Source organism: Maniola hyperantus, chromosome 12 (assembly GCF_902806685.2).
Source record: "Maniola hyperantus chromosome 12, iAphHyp1.2, whole genome shotgun sequence".
NCBI classification, from domain to species: Eukaryota; Metazoa; Arthropoda; class Insecta; order Lepidoptera; family Nymphalidae; genus Maniola; species Maniola hyperantus.
The window spans coordinates 4,785,098-4,800,723 of NC_048547.1; the positions used below are offsets into that span (position 1 = coordinate 4,785,098).

General features: G+C 41.3%; 1 protein-coding gene across 1 annotated transcript; it reads right to left on the reverse strand.

Moving 5' to 3' along the window:
- Positions 1–44: 44 nt before the first annotated feature.
- Positions 45–15,307, reverse strand: Tbcd (tubulin folding cofactor D). The gene is made up of 18 exons (XM_034973859.2): positions 14,779–15,307; positions 14,394–14,553; positions 13,929–14,052; positions 13,034–13,284; positions 12,333–12,490; positions 11,569–11,776; positions 10,878–11,119; positions 10,106–10,375; positions 9,185–9,323; positions 8,197–8,379; positions 7,563–7,799; positions 6,645–6,920; positions 5,694–5,853; positions 4,428–4,668; positions 3,676–3,844; positions 2,651–2,790; positions 1,941–2,096; positions 45–1,600 (listed from the first exon to the last, which is right to left on the reverse strand). The coding sequence occupies exons 1-18, from the start codon at positions 15,136–15,138 to the stop codon at positions 1,481–1,483; spliced, it is 3,594 nt and encodes a 1,197-aa protein (XP_034829750.1). The 5' UTR covers positions 15,139–15,307; the 3' UTR covers positions 45–1,480.
- Between the last annotated feature and the right edge of the window lie 319 nt (positions 15,308–15,626).

Consider the following 15,626-nt stretch of genomic DNA (forward strand, 5'->3'; position numbering starts at 1 on the left):
GGATAAGATAAAATAGGGATATTAAAACTGTAAATAAATCACTTGTTATAAGAATATGTATTTTATTGCATTCGTTAAGTCATATGCAACAGTCACATTCCTCAATAATAATAATTAATTATTATTAATCTCATACATTATGTTTCGTAAGTAAAAAAAATATATTGCGCAGTTAATAATACTCAGTTAATATAGTTAAAATAAATAATTATGTTATGTGCTCATAGCACTTAAATTTGCCCAACTCGCTCGGCCAATGTGTTCAGGGCCATTCGCCATGCATTTGCTGCGTGCTTTCCGACTTATATGGGTTTCGATACAAACATTATCCTGAGGATTTCACAAAAAATAATCTGTCTGTTAGATAAGTGTTTGAATGTGTCTTTAAAATCTAGAGAGGTATAGATTATTTCACGAAGTTCTACGGGAATACCGGGGAATGCAATTTTGCGTATAATCTTCTACCGTAACTTACATTAAAGCGTTCTTTAAGCATCATCAGGACTTTTATCTTGTCGCCGCGACGACACGAGAGAGACACAAGAGAAATTTTATGGACTAAAGCCGACAGAAACTGTGAGAGTTCCATCACTTTTCCCGCTGTAACTAAATAGTGTCTTAATACTTTATTCTCCTATTCTCTTCTTCTTCTTCTAGTGCCAGGTCCTACCGGAGGTTGGCAATCAATAAAGCTAACTGGATTTTGTTCACCGCTGCCTTAAACCCTTGTTTCCAGCCTTAAACCTCATGTTAAACAACTGGCGAAGGTTCTTAAGTCAGGATGTTCGTCTACGGCCAGATCTACGTCTGCTTTTTATCTTGCCCTGTATTATAAGCTGCAACAGGTCGTATTATCATGGAGTTTCAATTCTCATAGAGTTGTGAATACTTTGGCAAATCAAATGACGCAGTTCGCTGCAAGTTAAATTTTTATTTACTCAAGTTTTTCGATTATTCCAGTACAAGATTTTCGCCAATGAAGTCTATGTAACACTACCAGAGTGAACTAGAGTGAGGGAACTCTCGGTTCGACGATATGTCAAATATTAGGCTATGCTGACATAAAATCAAAGAAAAATAGGACTGCTTTAGGGCTTCCTGCGTCAAATGTACTAACATTCCAAACAAAAAAGTGTGGGCTACAACACATTTTTGCTTACAACTTTATGGATCATGCTAAATTTGACAGCTTCATAGAACACGATTTTTGTTTGAAATAGCTCTTCTTCATGTATTTACTAAATGATTTTCTCGATTTAAAATCGATACAAAAATAGTAATATGACATAGTATTCGGCCGCAGAAAGTTTTGTCGTGCCGATATTCTCTCCCGTTTGTTGATCGCTTATGTTAATTGGTTATATATTATTCCTACAAAATAGAGTGTAGAAACTTTTAGTCAGGCGACACTAGCCCGATCTAGGTAAAGCGAATATAATTAAACCAACGATATATTTAAAATCACAGATAATTAGGACGCTTAAGCCTTGGTTTTCATGACGGGCCGCTTAGTGCCCATACGGTCGCAAATGTCGTTCCTGATGGGTCTCAGCTCGCTCACGTCCTTCTCCCAGTCAGTCTCAGCGAGGATTGTCATTACCTGCAAAGTAATACTTTACTTCAAAAGAGGAGGAATTATTTATATTGGAACCGCTAGGATATGGAACGCCCTTTAAACAACAGTTTTCCCCTCCAATTTTAATATGGGTACCTTCAAGTAGTGATTAGGCATCTAGGCAAGCGCGCTCCATCTTGGGTTGCATCATCACTTGTCAGCAGATCTGTATGCAGTCAGGCGGTAGTCTATTAAAAAAAAATTCAAAGATAAGTGAAGCTAAGCTAAGTTAGCTTAGCTTAGCTTGTGATGCAGTCTTTTGTATGGCCGCACAGCGCTGCACGTAGCGCTCCGCGTGGCACACGTAGATCATCAGAAGTGTTACCTGGTCGAGCGCCTCCTGTTCCATCGCACACTGGTCGCCGTAGAGGGTGAGCGCCTCGTAGAGCCGCGCGGCCGCACAACGCCGCACGTAGCGGTCCGCGTAGCACACGTAGATCATCAGCTGCCCTAGCGACCGCGACATCACCACTCCGCCCACCTGATTTAAATATATTTATTTCATTTATGCTGGTGGCCTGAATGAAATATGTCTCTTATGATAAGTCAAGACTGGTCCGGAAAGCAGATTATACTGATAAGAGCGGTAAGAAGACTCACAGTTGCTCTCTTCAAAACGCAAACTGTTCCAAATTGTACAGCTTCATCAATGTTACAAGTAAAGTGGGTCCAATCCAATCTTGAGAAAGAGGTTAGCCGTCGAATACAACTCGGTTGGGCAGCGTTCGGGAGCTTCAAGATGTTTTCTCTTCCAAAATTCCTGTGCTTCAAGATCAAAGTCTTCGAAAAGTGCAATATGGTCCCTATAACTATGAGCCTCATAAGAAATCTCAGAGTCACTCAACGGGCGGTGAAAGTGAAAGTGAGAACGTGCTTGGAATTTCTCTACATGATCAAATGAGAAATGAGGAGATCCATAGAAGAAACAGAGTAACAACATAGCTCAGAGTTGCGCGGTCTTGGTTGATTGTGACGGGTGACGGCAATATTTAACCTAGTTAATAAAAAATTTGAAGAAAATTGTATTTTACTTACCTGAATTAACTGACACAGAACATTAATGGAATCCAGAAGTTTATAGATATTTTTGCCTCCCCTTAGTTCCAATTGCAAATATTTTAATATATCCAGAGCAAAAGTTGATTCTGGGTCTTCTAATATCGGCGAAATAGAACCTGCGAATGAAAAAATTGTAAGTATTCGTAACGTATGTTTCTTCCCACAATTTCGGACGCATGGTTGAAATTTTTTTAACGATCCCATGGGAAGTTTTTTACCGCTATAGCTTAAAACAAGTATTAAGGCCGAATACTAAACAATGTTTTTTAATACTTCCCAACTATTTATCGTCTAAGGTTACATAACCTGAGTAGCCTGTCTATAAGACGTGGACAAGGGGTTAATTGAGCTGAGAAGCCTGTGTAAGAAGTTGATCGTAAGTTACCAGAACTGAGTAACCAAAGTTGATTATAGGTTATCCTAAAGGGCCTCAATTGAGTAGCTTTCTAAGAAGTTAGTCACAGGTTACATAAGCTGAGAAGCCTGTTTAAGAAGTTGATCATAGGTTACGTGAACAAAATAGCTTATTTAAGAAGTTGATCATAAGTTACTTGAGCTGTGTAGCAAGTTGATCATAGGATGCCTACATAAACTTAGTAGGCTAAAGCCCCTAAACTACATCAGTTCGGCTTTATTGGATTCGTGCACCTACACGAAACCACCTTATCAGTTCATTACGATTTGCAGATCTAATTGAATCTTCAATCCTTTCGGCCTTCAGGACACGCACACTAAACGAATCGTTATCCGATTAGGCGAAACTAAAGGCAGAGCTGTGTGTAAAGAAGTTGATTATAGGTTACCTAAGCTGAGCAGCCAGTCTAAGAAGTTGATCTTAAGTTAGCTGAGCTGAGTAGCCTGTCTAAGTTGTTTATAGGTTCTCAATTAGTAGGTTGAACAGCTTCAATAAGTAGCATTCTAAGTAATTGATCACAGGTTATATAAGCTAAAAAACCTTTTTAAGAAGTTGATCCTTTTTGAAGAAGTTGATCATAGGTTACCTGAGCTAAGCAGCCTGTCTAAGAAGTTGAACATGGGTCCCGTGATCCTCTTGACGTGCAAGTTGTCCGCGAACACTTGTATGATGGTGTCGCAAATGCTTTTCAACATCGTCTTGTCATCGTGCAGTGTGTTCAGATACGCGTACAGAGATTGTGTCGTATGTTTCACCTACAAACATGCAATAATAATATAAACATTTAACGCAAGAGCGTATTTAAATAGAGCGAGACTTCGAAACAATCCAATCCAGAGAAATTGCTTAACATAACCGAAAGTTTTTTCGACAAACTGTTTTCGACGGATTATTCAAGAAAAATAAAAAGAAAACCTTAGAAAAAGCATAGAAGCATAGGATGAAATCCAATTAAACACACCACCACTCGCTTCAGTTGCCGCCACGCGCATTGCGCATGTTCCTTATGAAATTTAAGAAATGTGTGATGCGACTTATCCATACTAATATTATAAATGCGAAAGTGTCTGTCTATCTGCTAGCTTTTCACAGCCCAACCGTTCAACCGATTTTGATGAAATTTGGTACAGAGTTAGCTTATATCCCGGGCAAGGACATAGGCTACTTTTCATCCCGGATAATTGATGAGTTCCCACGGGATTTTTAAAAACCTGGATTTCGAAATTTTCTAATGCTCAGGCTATCATGCGGAGTAAAGAAAAACAAAAATTTCACCAAATGAAAATGATTTCAAAGTAGCTATAATGCCCGTTTCTGGTTACAACTATGGCAGCTTACCAGGCTCTCAGTAAGCTCCCCGCCGCTAACAACCAGCCCCTTTATAACGTGGTATCGATAGGTCGGGAACGCTAGCAGCTGCACAAATCTCGGCATCGTGTGCCCCGGGAACAGCCAGAGCACCACCGCGGAGCTTTCGCTTGCAGTCTCCGGTTCGTCACTCTTGCGAAATTCCACCTCTTCGCAGGGGAATATGCGCTTGAGGGCGTCGTGGTGAGGAATGTTGGCGATAGGCGGATCACTGTATAAATAATTTAAAAATATATTTTAAACTAGCTGATGCCCACGACTTCGTCCGCGTGGAATTAGCTTTTTAAAATCCCATGGGAACTCTTTGATTTTCCAGGATAAAAAGTAGTTCAAGTCGCTCTCCAGGTCTTTATCTATACCCATGCAAAAAATCACGTCAATACGTTGCACCGTTGCGACGTGATTGAAGAACAAACCAACAAACAAACACACTTTCGCATTTATAAGGGTACTGATACATATTATCCAAAATTGTGACGATTTCGTGATGTCGTTGCTATTTCAAGCATCACAATAAACAAAGCGCAAGTAATCTTTTGCGAAGCGACTGGAGACTGTCTAAAAGAAGTGTGAATCAACGCACCGAAAACAACTTGGGCGAAACCTCGTTAAAATAATTCAAATCGATTTTTTTAATTGGGTTTCTTTATATGACGATGCTCAGGTGGCAATGGGCAGGCAACTATAGATAGACGTTGGGGTCCCAAGGTGCTGGAATGGCGAACTTGCAACGGAAAGCGCAGCGTTGAAAAATCCCCTCTAGGTGAACAGACGACATCAAACGAGTCGCAGGGAACCGCTGGATTCAGGCGGCGCAAGACTGGCGTGTAGCGTCCCTACAAGAGACCTATGTCCAGCAGTGAACTTTTTTAAAATAAAAATAGCGAGCGAACGAGTAGGAGGCGGGCAACTTGATGTTAAGTGATTACCGCCATCCATGAACATTTGCAGCACCAGAGGAACCGCTAAAGCGTTGCCGGTCTTTGAGGAATTTGTTGGTCCGCCCCTTGAATAACCCCATGTTGTAGTCCAGTGGGAAGACTTTTTTTTAAAGAATATTAGCCATGCTAAATCAGGAATAATATTCCCTCCAACTAAGCGTAAAGCTTGTGCTAGGAGTAGGTACGACAATAGTGCAACGGGTGGACTTTGAACCGCCGACTTTTCGGAATTCTGTCCGCTCCGCAGTTTCTTTTTTTTTTCTTTTTTAAAGCACTATATAGAAGTAGCACGTACTTGTATATGAGCGCGGTGAAGACGCGGCCGGCATGCGCGCGCGTGCGGTCGATCTTCTCCACGGCCTGTTGCGCCACGCCGCTCGCCACGGCCGCCACAGCCGCCGCGTCGTTCAGCTGCGGCGCTCCCAGCGCGCACTGCCGGCACAGCGACAGCAGGCCTGCGTATATATCAGCCCTTATATGATCACTTCAATCTGTCTGTCGTGTCTGTCAAGACACGTCAAGGGAATCAAAACATATATACACCTATAGGATACACTGGTATCCTATAGGTTTTGACCTAGAATAGGCTAGTTGACACTTTTTTTAAGTAGGTCTTAAATGGTTGATATTTGTCCTATTAGATCAAAAAAATTAACACTATATTTTTTTGCGCCCTAAAAACCGTAAAACTTTAATTTAAAAATATATTTTTCTTAGACAGGTGAAAACACTGTCGGCCATGTTTGGCCGATAGATTATCTGTGCTCTGACGTCATGCATTTGTAAACAACAGCATGACTTCCCAAAGTTTAATAAACATGACTTCTATACTAGTTTACATAGGGATGACATTTCTTTGTTTACATATTTAATGACGTCACATTATGGCTGACAGCGTTTTCTGCGTTTCAAATAAAAATAAAAACTGTATTTTTTTAAATTGGATTTATATATCCATCCTGCGTTTTTAATAATTGTTATTGATATATTTCGTTGTCTTACGCAAAATACTATAATAAATAATCATTTATTGGACGAAATTAGATATGAGTCAAGTAGCCTATTATGAAAGGCAGGTAGCAATGTGTTAATAGCACAAGTAATAGGGAAAAATCCGAAAACCGTTAATTCATGGTTACATCACAAAAAAAAAAGTGTTATTTCTTGTACGCTAGTCGGGCTTACATCGACTAAATACGTGAGTAAAGCCGGATTCTTCTATATTTATTTCTTTTCTATACTATACCTGTCATGCTAGCTTCTCGGACCCAAGCGCCTATATCGCCGCGCATGTCCACAGTGTACTCCGACAAGCATTCCAACAACGCTTTCCTCATCACACCGACATAGGCCTCCAAGCCGCCGCCAAGGCCCAAGGTCTGGCAAACCTCGGTGAGGCCCACCACCGCGTCGCGCCGCGCTTCGGCCCACCTTTGAGTCCCTTCGGTCACTTTGGTGCAATCTATCAGTGATTGTATGACAAGTTGCATTTGTTCCTCTAGCACGAACTTTGGTAAAGAACCTGAAAAAAATATCCTAATATATAAAACAAAAAAATGTTTCTACTTGTCTGTTATAAATTTTGAAAAACTAAACGATGTGCCCCAAACTGGTTTCATTAGAAAGGAAATATTGCATAGATAATTTAACAGGTTTTTTTTAACCGTAAAACCCGGCAGGGCAGGTATCCACTAGTGTTATGATAAAATAACTTTTTTTGACTAAAAATACATAAATATTTGGGACTAGATCATACCCGCGACTTTGTCCGCATGGATTTATAGGTTTCTAAAAATGCCGCGGGAGCTCGTTCATTTTTCGGGATGAAAAGTAGCTTTAAATACTTATAATATATTCAGGTCTTTAGCTATATCCATGCAATAAATCACGTTGATCCGTTATTCTATTGCAGCCTGATTGAAGGAAAACCAACAAATAAAAACATTTTTGCATTTATAATACTACAAGTATATACTGGTATGGACAGCAAAAATTACCCTCGCCTTCGGCTAGGGTTTTTAAAATATACGCCTCGACTGTTATTTTCATCATGCCGCACTTGTAGCTTTTTTTGTTTTACTTATAGACTTGACTGCAATCCTGATAATGCAGCCTAAGATGAAGCGCGCTTGCCTAGAAGATGGTCCGTATAACAATTATTTACCAAGAGCCCGAGCATATCCCATCCTCAGAAACAGTCCGTTAACGCCGGTATTGCTCAACTGCTTGCAGTATTTCTCCACGAGCTGCATCCGTTTCTGCTTCGCCGTGGTATCACCGTACGGCATATCGTCTTGCTTCAGATACTGCTCGAACACATGAGGCAGAGCTTCGATGGCCTTCTCGCGTATTGCTTGCACCTCGTGCGAAAGACAATCCTCTATGAGATTTAGCCACTCATCTGTATTGGATGAAGAAAAGGGTTTATTTTAATGTGGTGAATTATTAATTAATTAATAAGCTTTTCTTATATTTCTTCTTCACTCTGGGCTGGTTTCCGCACTTAAACGTTTCCGTCTGTTGTGCAATGAACGTGAATAGGTGTTGATATCTAGAAAATATAGAAAATGCTTTTATCATTTTTCTACTGTAGCTAATTTCACGTTGAGATGTCTTCCTTATCGTTAGGCGTCTTGGCGAAGGCCAGCTTGACGAGGCAGTGACACGCGTCCTGCCGCATCAGCTCGCCGCCCAGGCCGCGCAGCATCTGTCGAGAGCGCAACCCGCCCACCGAGTTCTTCACGCGGCACGATAATTCCTCGTTTATCAACAAGACATATGTATCTATTATCACTTACCGACAGTGTCTTCCTTCTCGATCGGCGTCTTGGCGAGAGCCAGCTTGGCGAGGCAGTGGCACGCAGCCTGCCGCATCAGCTCTCCGCCCAGGCCGCGCAGCAGCTGTCGAGAGCGCAACTCGCCCACCAAGTTCCTCACGCGGCACCACAGTTCCTCGTTTATCAACGTGTTACCTTTACGACCTAAAGCATAAACCCTCTATACATTTTTTTAGCTAGGTACAATACTACCACTATTATAAGTTACCCTGATGTATCTGCGCAGAAATCTTAATTTTGAATGGCGCGAATATATCTGAGACAATCATCGACCCTAGTTCGATTCGAATTAGAAACGAGGAGGCAAATCGCTTCGTACGTGTCCGTAGAATTTCGACTACGTATGGGTGCAGACCTTGACGATGCTTCGCAGTGTTTTAATAGATTGGCATGAAACCGCAGGTCTTCACACTTTGCCGGGAAAACATTTACAAAAAATTCGACACGTTCGTTTATAACCCAGAATGAGAAGTATCGTAATGTGTTAACCACTAGGCAATCACAGCCTCAGAAGAAATACCTGTAGAAGTAGCCCTATTGTGGCTCTTACTGTTAAAGTGAGATAGCTAAATGCATTTAAGCTCTTATTAGAATGTGACAAAATGATTATTTTTTGTCCTTATCACGTTGGCCACTTTTTTTGTTTGTCAAGATGTATTTGTACGTGAGACCTTGACAAACAACGTGAAGTGAGGTTACGCTGTAGTCAACGTTAGGTACTTCAAAACAAATCAATTATTTCTTTAGTAAGAAACAATTGATTTGTTTTTAGTGGGTTGCAATATACTAGGCTACATAGCCAAACTTAAAATAGAAGGAATAACATCTCGCAAGTAAGTACCTCTGCTTGAGCGAGAGGGACTGAGGAGTGAAGGGCCACATTAGTTGCATATCTATATTCTATATATATCTGTGATCATAGCTTATATTTAAGGCGATATTTACTCACCATCAGGCAACTCAGCTTGAGACAGCGCGTATATCGCCTCTCCTATACCGAGGATTGCTCCGTGGCGAATATTCAGATCTATTGATTCAGTCTTCTTCACTAGCTTGGGTAGCACTTCTGTTGCCACGTACTCCGGTATCTACAAAGTATATGTGTACCTACTAGATAATGTCCGCGACTTTTTCCGCGTGATTTAGGTGTTAAGAATCCAGTGGAGACTGATTTTCCGGGATAAAAAGTAATCTATGTGCCTCCAGGATGCAAGCTATGACATCTCTGTGCCAACAAAATCGTTTAAACGGATGGGCAGTGAAAAGCTAACAGACAGACACACTTTCGCATTTATGTTAGTGTGGATGTGATAAAGACTTTTGAGTACTAGTGAAAGTACTAGCTTATGCTCGCGACTTCGTCCGCGTGGACTACACAAACTTCAAACCTCTGTTTTACCCTTTTAGGGATTGAATTTTCAAAAATCCTTTCTTAGCGGATGTCTACGTCATAAAAGCTATCTGTATGCAAAATTTCTTAAACGTAAGACGATTACTTACTTCAAACATTGTATCCATATTTGATATCACAATAAATACTAAAGCAATTTTTATGCCGAAAATTTTAGTACAATTGTGAGAAATATACCAAAAACTTAAAATTATCTTATAAGTTAACCTAATAGTCTACAAACAATCAAAATATAGATTGAGAAGAATTTGACAACGCTACGATTAAAATAATGTCAAGAGGTCAATTTGTTATTTTACTTTTTATTTGCAAAAAAGTATTTTTAAGCCAGATCATAATGAAAAGAAACTTTTTAGAATTCGTAACTCTATACTATAGTTCCCACGGAGTTCGCTGGTATCAGATAGTATCACGCAAGTGAATTGCAGCAAGAGCAAGTTGTAAGCACTTAGTACCTACCTTATCAGTAAGTTTGCTCAGCGCCTTAGCGGCCAGCTCCCGTATGGCGCAGTCCCAGTGTTCGAGCTTGAGATCGACGAGATGGTCGAGCAGCGGTTGGGTGTACTCCGGGAAGGAGGCCACGTAGGGCGCGACGGAGAGGTAGGCGTGGGTGCGCGGCCCGACGGACTGGAAGTCCGCGGCCGTGAGCACGTCGATGCCGTGCGGGAACAGGCCGTGGCGCCCGACGTTCTCTTGGTACGCTGCGGAGGCCGCGCGCCGGCAGTTTATCTACAAGAGAACACTTTTTGCGGTACTACAGTATTTACGGTATTTTTTTAGCTAGTCAAATCAGTAACTTTTTGTTAAACGTCAAAACGCGCGATTAGTATGCGAGATTCTATGAAATACCGGTGTGTGTCGTCACAATCATTTGACGTGCTTTTTTTAGTTTAATCGATAATTTAAAATGGTTATTACTCATAAAACCAACAAAGGACGTGGATTTTACGTATTTTGGAAGACCCTCTATTTAATAATCACTGAGAAATAATTTATTTTTGATGTAACTAGTCAAATACCCAATTTTCAATCAGAATTTTATTTTATAAATATTGTCCACTGAAAAAAAAAAACAAAGAAAAAATCAACTTGCAGTGAGCATAGTTTATGGAACCCGAATTCAGTACATATATCGTTTCGGCATCATAAACCATGCTCGCTGCGGAAGTCAAACAATCATACTTAATTATCGGCCGCAGCGACTTGCAAATCACGACAACCTACAACTTACCTCGCGATCGAAGCAAGCGGTGGCAATGAGCGCGTTGGCCAACAGCCCCGCGTGCGGCTCAAGCGCAGCTGCGTCGTAGGCGCGCGCGATGGCCCAGGCAGCGTGGCACGCGGCGTCGCGCGCCGCCAGCCCGCCGCCGCCGCCGCCGCCGCCCGCCGCGCGTGCCTCGTCCCGCTCCAGCGCCGCCGCCGCGCAGCGCACCGCCGCGCTCAGCTGTCGCGGCGAGATCAACCCACGACGTCCTAAAAAAGATTTTTGTGCAAGATATTACGTTTGACTACGATCATGCCTCGTCTCTACCGACAGGTGTCCTCTGCTGAACATATATAAGTCTCTTGTAAGGATCGCAACTGAACTTGAGTTCTGTATAATATTGTCTAGGATTTTAAGCCAATTTTATTGTGTGGCTTTTAGTTACACCAACCCAGCTTTACTGGCAAAATTTTCTTAGTGTTTGAAACATGGTATCATAAAGATATTTTTCTAAACTAAAAGGGTAAAAATTTCCACATGACAATTTTCCACGAAAAGATATTATAGTCACTTGGGGAGAAAGCGCCAGGATAACCAACTTTTAGTCATCACATCTTATAGATGTGATGTGTGGCATAATTTAAGAAATAAACGTTTTTTTTTATTTTTTTTTTTTTTTTTTCTTTTCTTTCACTTTACCGGGCAAATATCTACATACCTAACTCAGCGAGTGCCATACAGCCGCCGTGCCAGGCCGTGTCCCGCTCGTTCTCCGCAAACAGCACCAGCACACTCTCGCACACGTCGGCCGCGGCGAGCGCCGGCAGCCGGGCGCCGATGCGGCCCACGCCCTTGGCCGCCGACCAGCGCACCACCGTGTCGTCGTCGCGGAGCGAGCAAAGGAGGAGTTCCACCACATCTTCCACCTATAAGCAATCCATAATTCATACTAAAATATAACACACAGCCTTAGGGGCGGCACATACGCTAATCTATAGTCCACGACAGGTCGAGATGACAATCGGGGTATGACGACGTCCCACAGATCCACACATCGTCCGCGCTCGCCCGCACCGGATTAGCGCGGGGGCTGTGGGTGTTCCCTCCCTGATTGCCATTTCAACCTGTCGCATACTATATCTGTATACATAACAGGAAAAGCTGACTGACTGACCAATCTATCAACACACAGCTCAAACTACTGGACGGATCAAGCTGAAATTTGGCATGCAATATTATATTTATTATAACAGACATCCGCTAAGAAAGGATTTTTAAAAATTCAACCCATAAGGGGGTAAAATACCCCCCATTGACATTTATGAAGTTCACACGGGCGAAGTCGCTGGCATAAGCTAGTAAATTATAAATGTGAAAGTGTCTGTCTGTCTGTAACTATTCAGTTTAACTGAATGACGCAGTAATCTTAGACCTGGATTGGGTGAACACTGCTTGGGCGGGGCAACTTGCAGATCCACGTACCTCCTGCGGAATGTCCTGGTCGTCGTCGTCGGGCGGTGACGTCATAGGCTCGGTGTCGCCTGCCGCCGCAGCCGCTCCGCCGCCCAACGTCACAGCCAGCGAGCGCGAGCCGCGCGTGTAGCGCCACGACGCCACCCGGGGACGCAGGAATGTTAGACCTGGATTGAGTAACACACATGTCCGAGTTTTATGTACGTATTTAATTTACTACACAAACACAGAGCCAGCACAGAGTGTCAACTGTTCACAAGTCAAGCTCTAGTGTAACTTTTCAGTTTAATATTTACTGTGTAGTGCAGTATGGAGCCGCTACACAGATTTTATTTTTATTTTATTTTATTATAGGTACTTGATATGCTTACAGCTAGTGCCAAAGCGCATTACAAGTTATACTTATGACTAATAATTTATACTATTCAAACAAATACACAAAGGTTCTTACAAGATGCAGATATATAGGTTCTTATAAAGATGCAGGCGGCGCAAGATCATGGCGTGTGGAAGTCTACAAGAAACTTCGTCCGCATGGATTTCGGTTTTTAAAATCCCGTGGGAGCTCTTTGATTTTCCAGGATGAAAGTAGCCTATTTCACTCTCCAGATTTTTAACTATGTCCATGCAACAAATCATGTTGATCTGTTGCGACATGATTGAAGGACAAACCAACATCCTTAAGTTCTATAATATGGATAGTGGTTTACCTATCCGCTGCACAATCTTGACCCCATATTTTCTGACCAACATTGCTTTATGGAGCTGATAGTTTTGCACGGTGACCCACTCCAGCAGTTTGGAGGTGAAGGGCAGCAGGTCATCCCTCTTGCCGTGCTTGAGCACCGCTGCCACAGCAGCAAGCACGCCATAGTGGATAGTGTCCTCCTCTTGCAGGTTAGAGTTGAGGTCACACGCCCAATCAAAGAATGAACTCATATATAACTCTTTTACATCAGACCTGAAAATAAGTGAAAAATAAAAAAGTGTTAATACATAATTTAAGTTAAGCCATTAAAGTGTCAATAACTTGCACACAGGTGATTCATATTTATAATACCTATTAGGCTCATGCATCAATAAGATTTGATGGTCCACAGAGATGACCTAATGAATATCACCAAGCCATTTGGATTTAATGTTTGACCCAAGCTTTGGTCCAAGGTTTATTTGCAGCAGCTAAAAACACTCAAATGGATATGTTACATGCCATTTGAGCAATCTTATGGATACCTTCAATTCAAGAGTGAATAGGCATCTTCTAGGCAAGCGCGCTCCATCTTAGGCTGCATCATAGATTGCAGCCAAGCACTAGTCTATAAGTTTAAAAAAGAAAAACTTTTGTTTAGAGAAGTGCAGAAGGGTTACAAAGCTGAAGGACAATGGGTAAGGCACATTGTTTGGAAAACCAATAAACGTTGGGGCAGCTTTGAAAAACATCAAACAAGTTACAGCAGGCCGCTGGATTCAATCAGCACAAGACTGTGGTGTGTGGAAGTTCCTACAAGAGACCTATGTCTTGCAGTAGACGTATATCAGTTGACGATGATATTTTGAGGCTGCCCAAATTAATACAAAGCTTTAAAAACTAGGGTAGGTAGTTACCTTATCAAAAATTTGGAAGCTAAATATGCACTAGCTTCAGCACAACTATCCTTGCTTAATGCATATGTTTTGCAAATATTAAATATTCTCTCCATTACAGTTAATTTTTTTGAAGTTCCAGCACCTAGAAAATATTTAAACACTAAAAATTTGTTTTTGCTGTAGAGTTGTACAGTAATTATGTTCAGAAAACAAGGGTTCCTTTGTTAACCTGCATTTACAGCAAATAAATGTTTGATTGATTAAGTATAATCACCCATACTAATATTATAACTGCGAAAGTGTGTCTATCTGTTTGCTAGCTTTTCACAGGCCATCTGTTTAACCGATTTTGATGAAATTTGGTATAGAAATAGCTTCTATCCCAAAGAAGGCCATAGGCTACTTTTGATCATCTAGTTCCAAATAAATTCCTATTCTTAATCCTGTGGTTTCTATTTTGAGAAAAAATATATGTGTAAATACCTGGTTGATCAGGGGCAAAACCATCGAGTCTGCTCATGTGGAATGGAATGATAACAACTATAGACAACCACAGTAGTAGTACAAATCTGCTCCTCCATGTCTCCTTGTCATTTGGATCCTGGGCCTCCAGGTATGTGAGAACTGTCAAAAGATCTGCAACCTATTGAGAATTAACAACTTAATATAAGTACAATAGAGCAATACAAGAGGTCACTCTCTGAGATCGCTTCAACTTGAGAGTTAGTTTTTTTTGTGACATAGACTTGCGCTTGACTATAATCAATCATATACTTGAGAAACAGAGCAATGATGAGGTCTAGGTCAGAGCGAGCTTGCCTAGAAGATTTTAAAGTAAACTTTTCTTAGCAATTAATGATGCAAATACCTCATGTGGAAGATGACGAACAACAACTTTGTAGCCTCTAACTCTTATGATTTGATACATGTAGTTAAAGGCCGCGTGCTTCAACTCGAACGGAGCACTTTTATCGTTGATTATACTCATAAACTTTGCCAGCATCTTGTCTAGATGCGGATCCAAGAGATGCGGCTGTTCATAGTATTGTTTTAATATTGTGTAGAGTTTCTCATACTCCACTTCGAAAGTGGATGTGTTATAAACATTTTTCACGTTGTCTATCATGTTCAACACCTCCTCGACCTCGGAGAAGTGCTCCAGAGCACATCCTAGACCAATATTGTCGCAGTCGTCGTCCCGGTTCGAGTCAGCTTCAAGGGCCACCATTTTTACCAAGCGAATTAAGATTTTCTATCGATCTTAACTGGAGTATTCAGTTTGAAATCAAAGTATTCGTTTTAAAAACGTAACATTCGTAAACACAATAACTAATTTGTAGCCGATATTGCATGTAATTGAATAATGTTAAATGAATCAATGAATGACAAATAGTAAATGGTAAATACATTGACAAGACATTGACACATTGGATTGACATAAGACATCAAAATTGACTTTTTGACTATGCTATGCTGAGATGCTATGACATACCTACCTACTCTTTATGCTCTCCACGGAACAGAAAAAACAGGCTCTCTGTTACTTAGTTTCAAGTCATACTCTAAGGCTTCAAGACGTTTACACGATCGGAACGAACCACCAACAGAGGTCACCTTGGATGCATCGATTTGGACATGCGACAAATTGGATTTCAGTATATGCAGTAGTGTAGTACTACTTGTCAGTAGTGGAGTTACTACCTGCCTACGATAGTC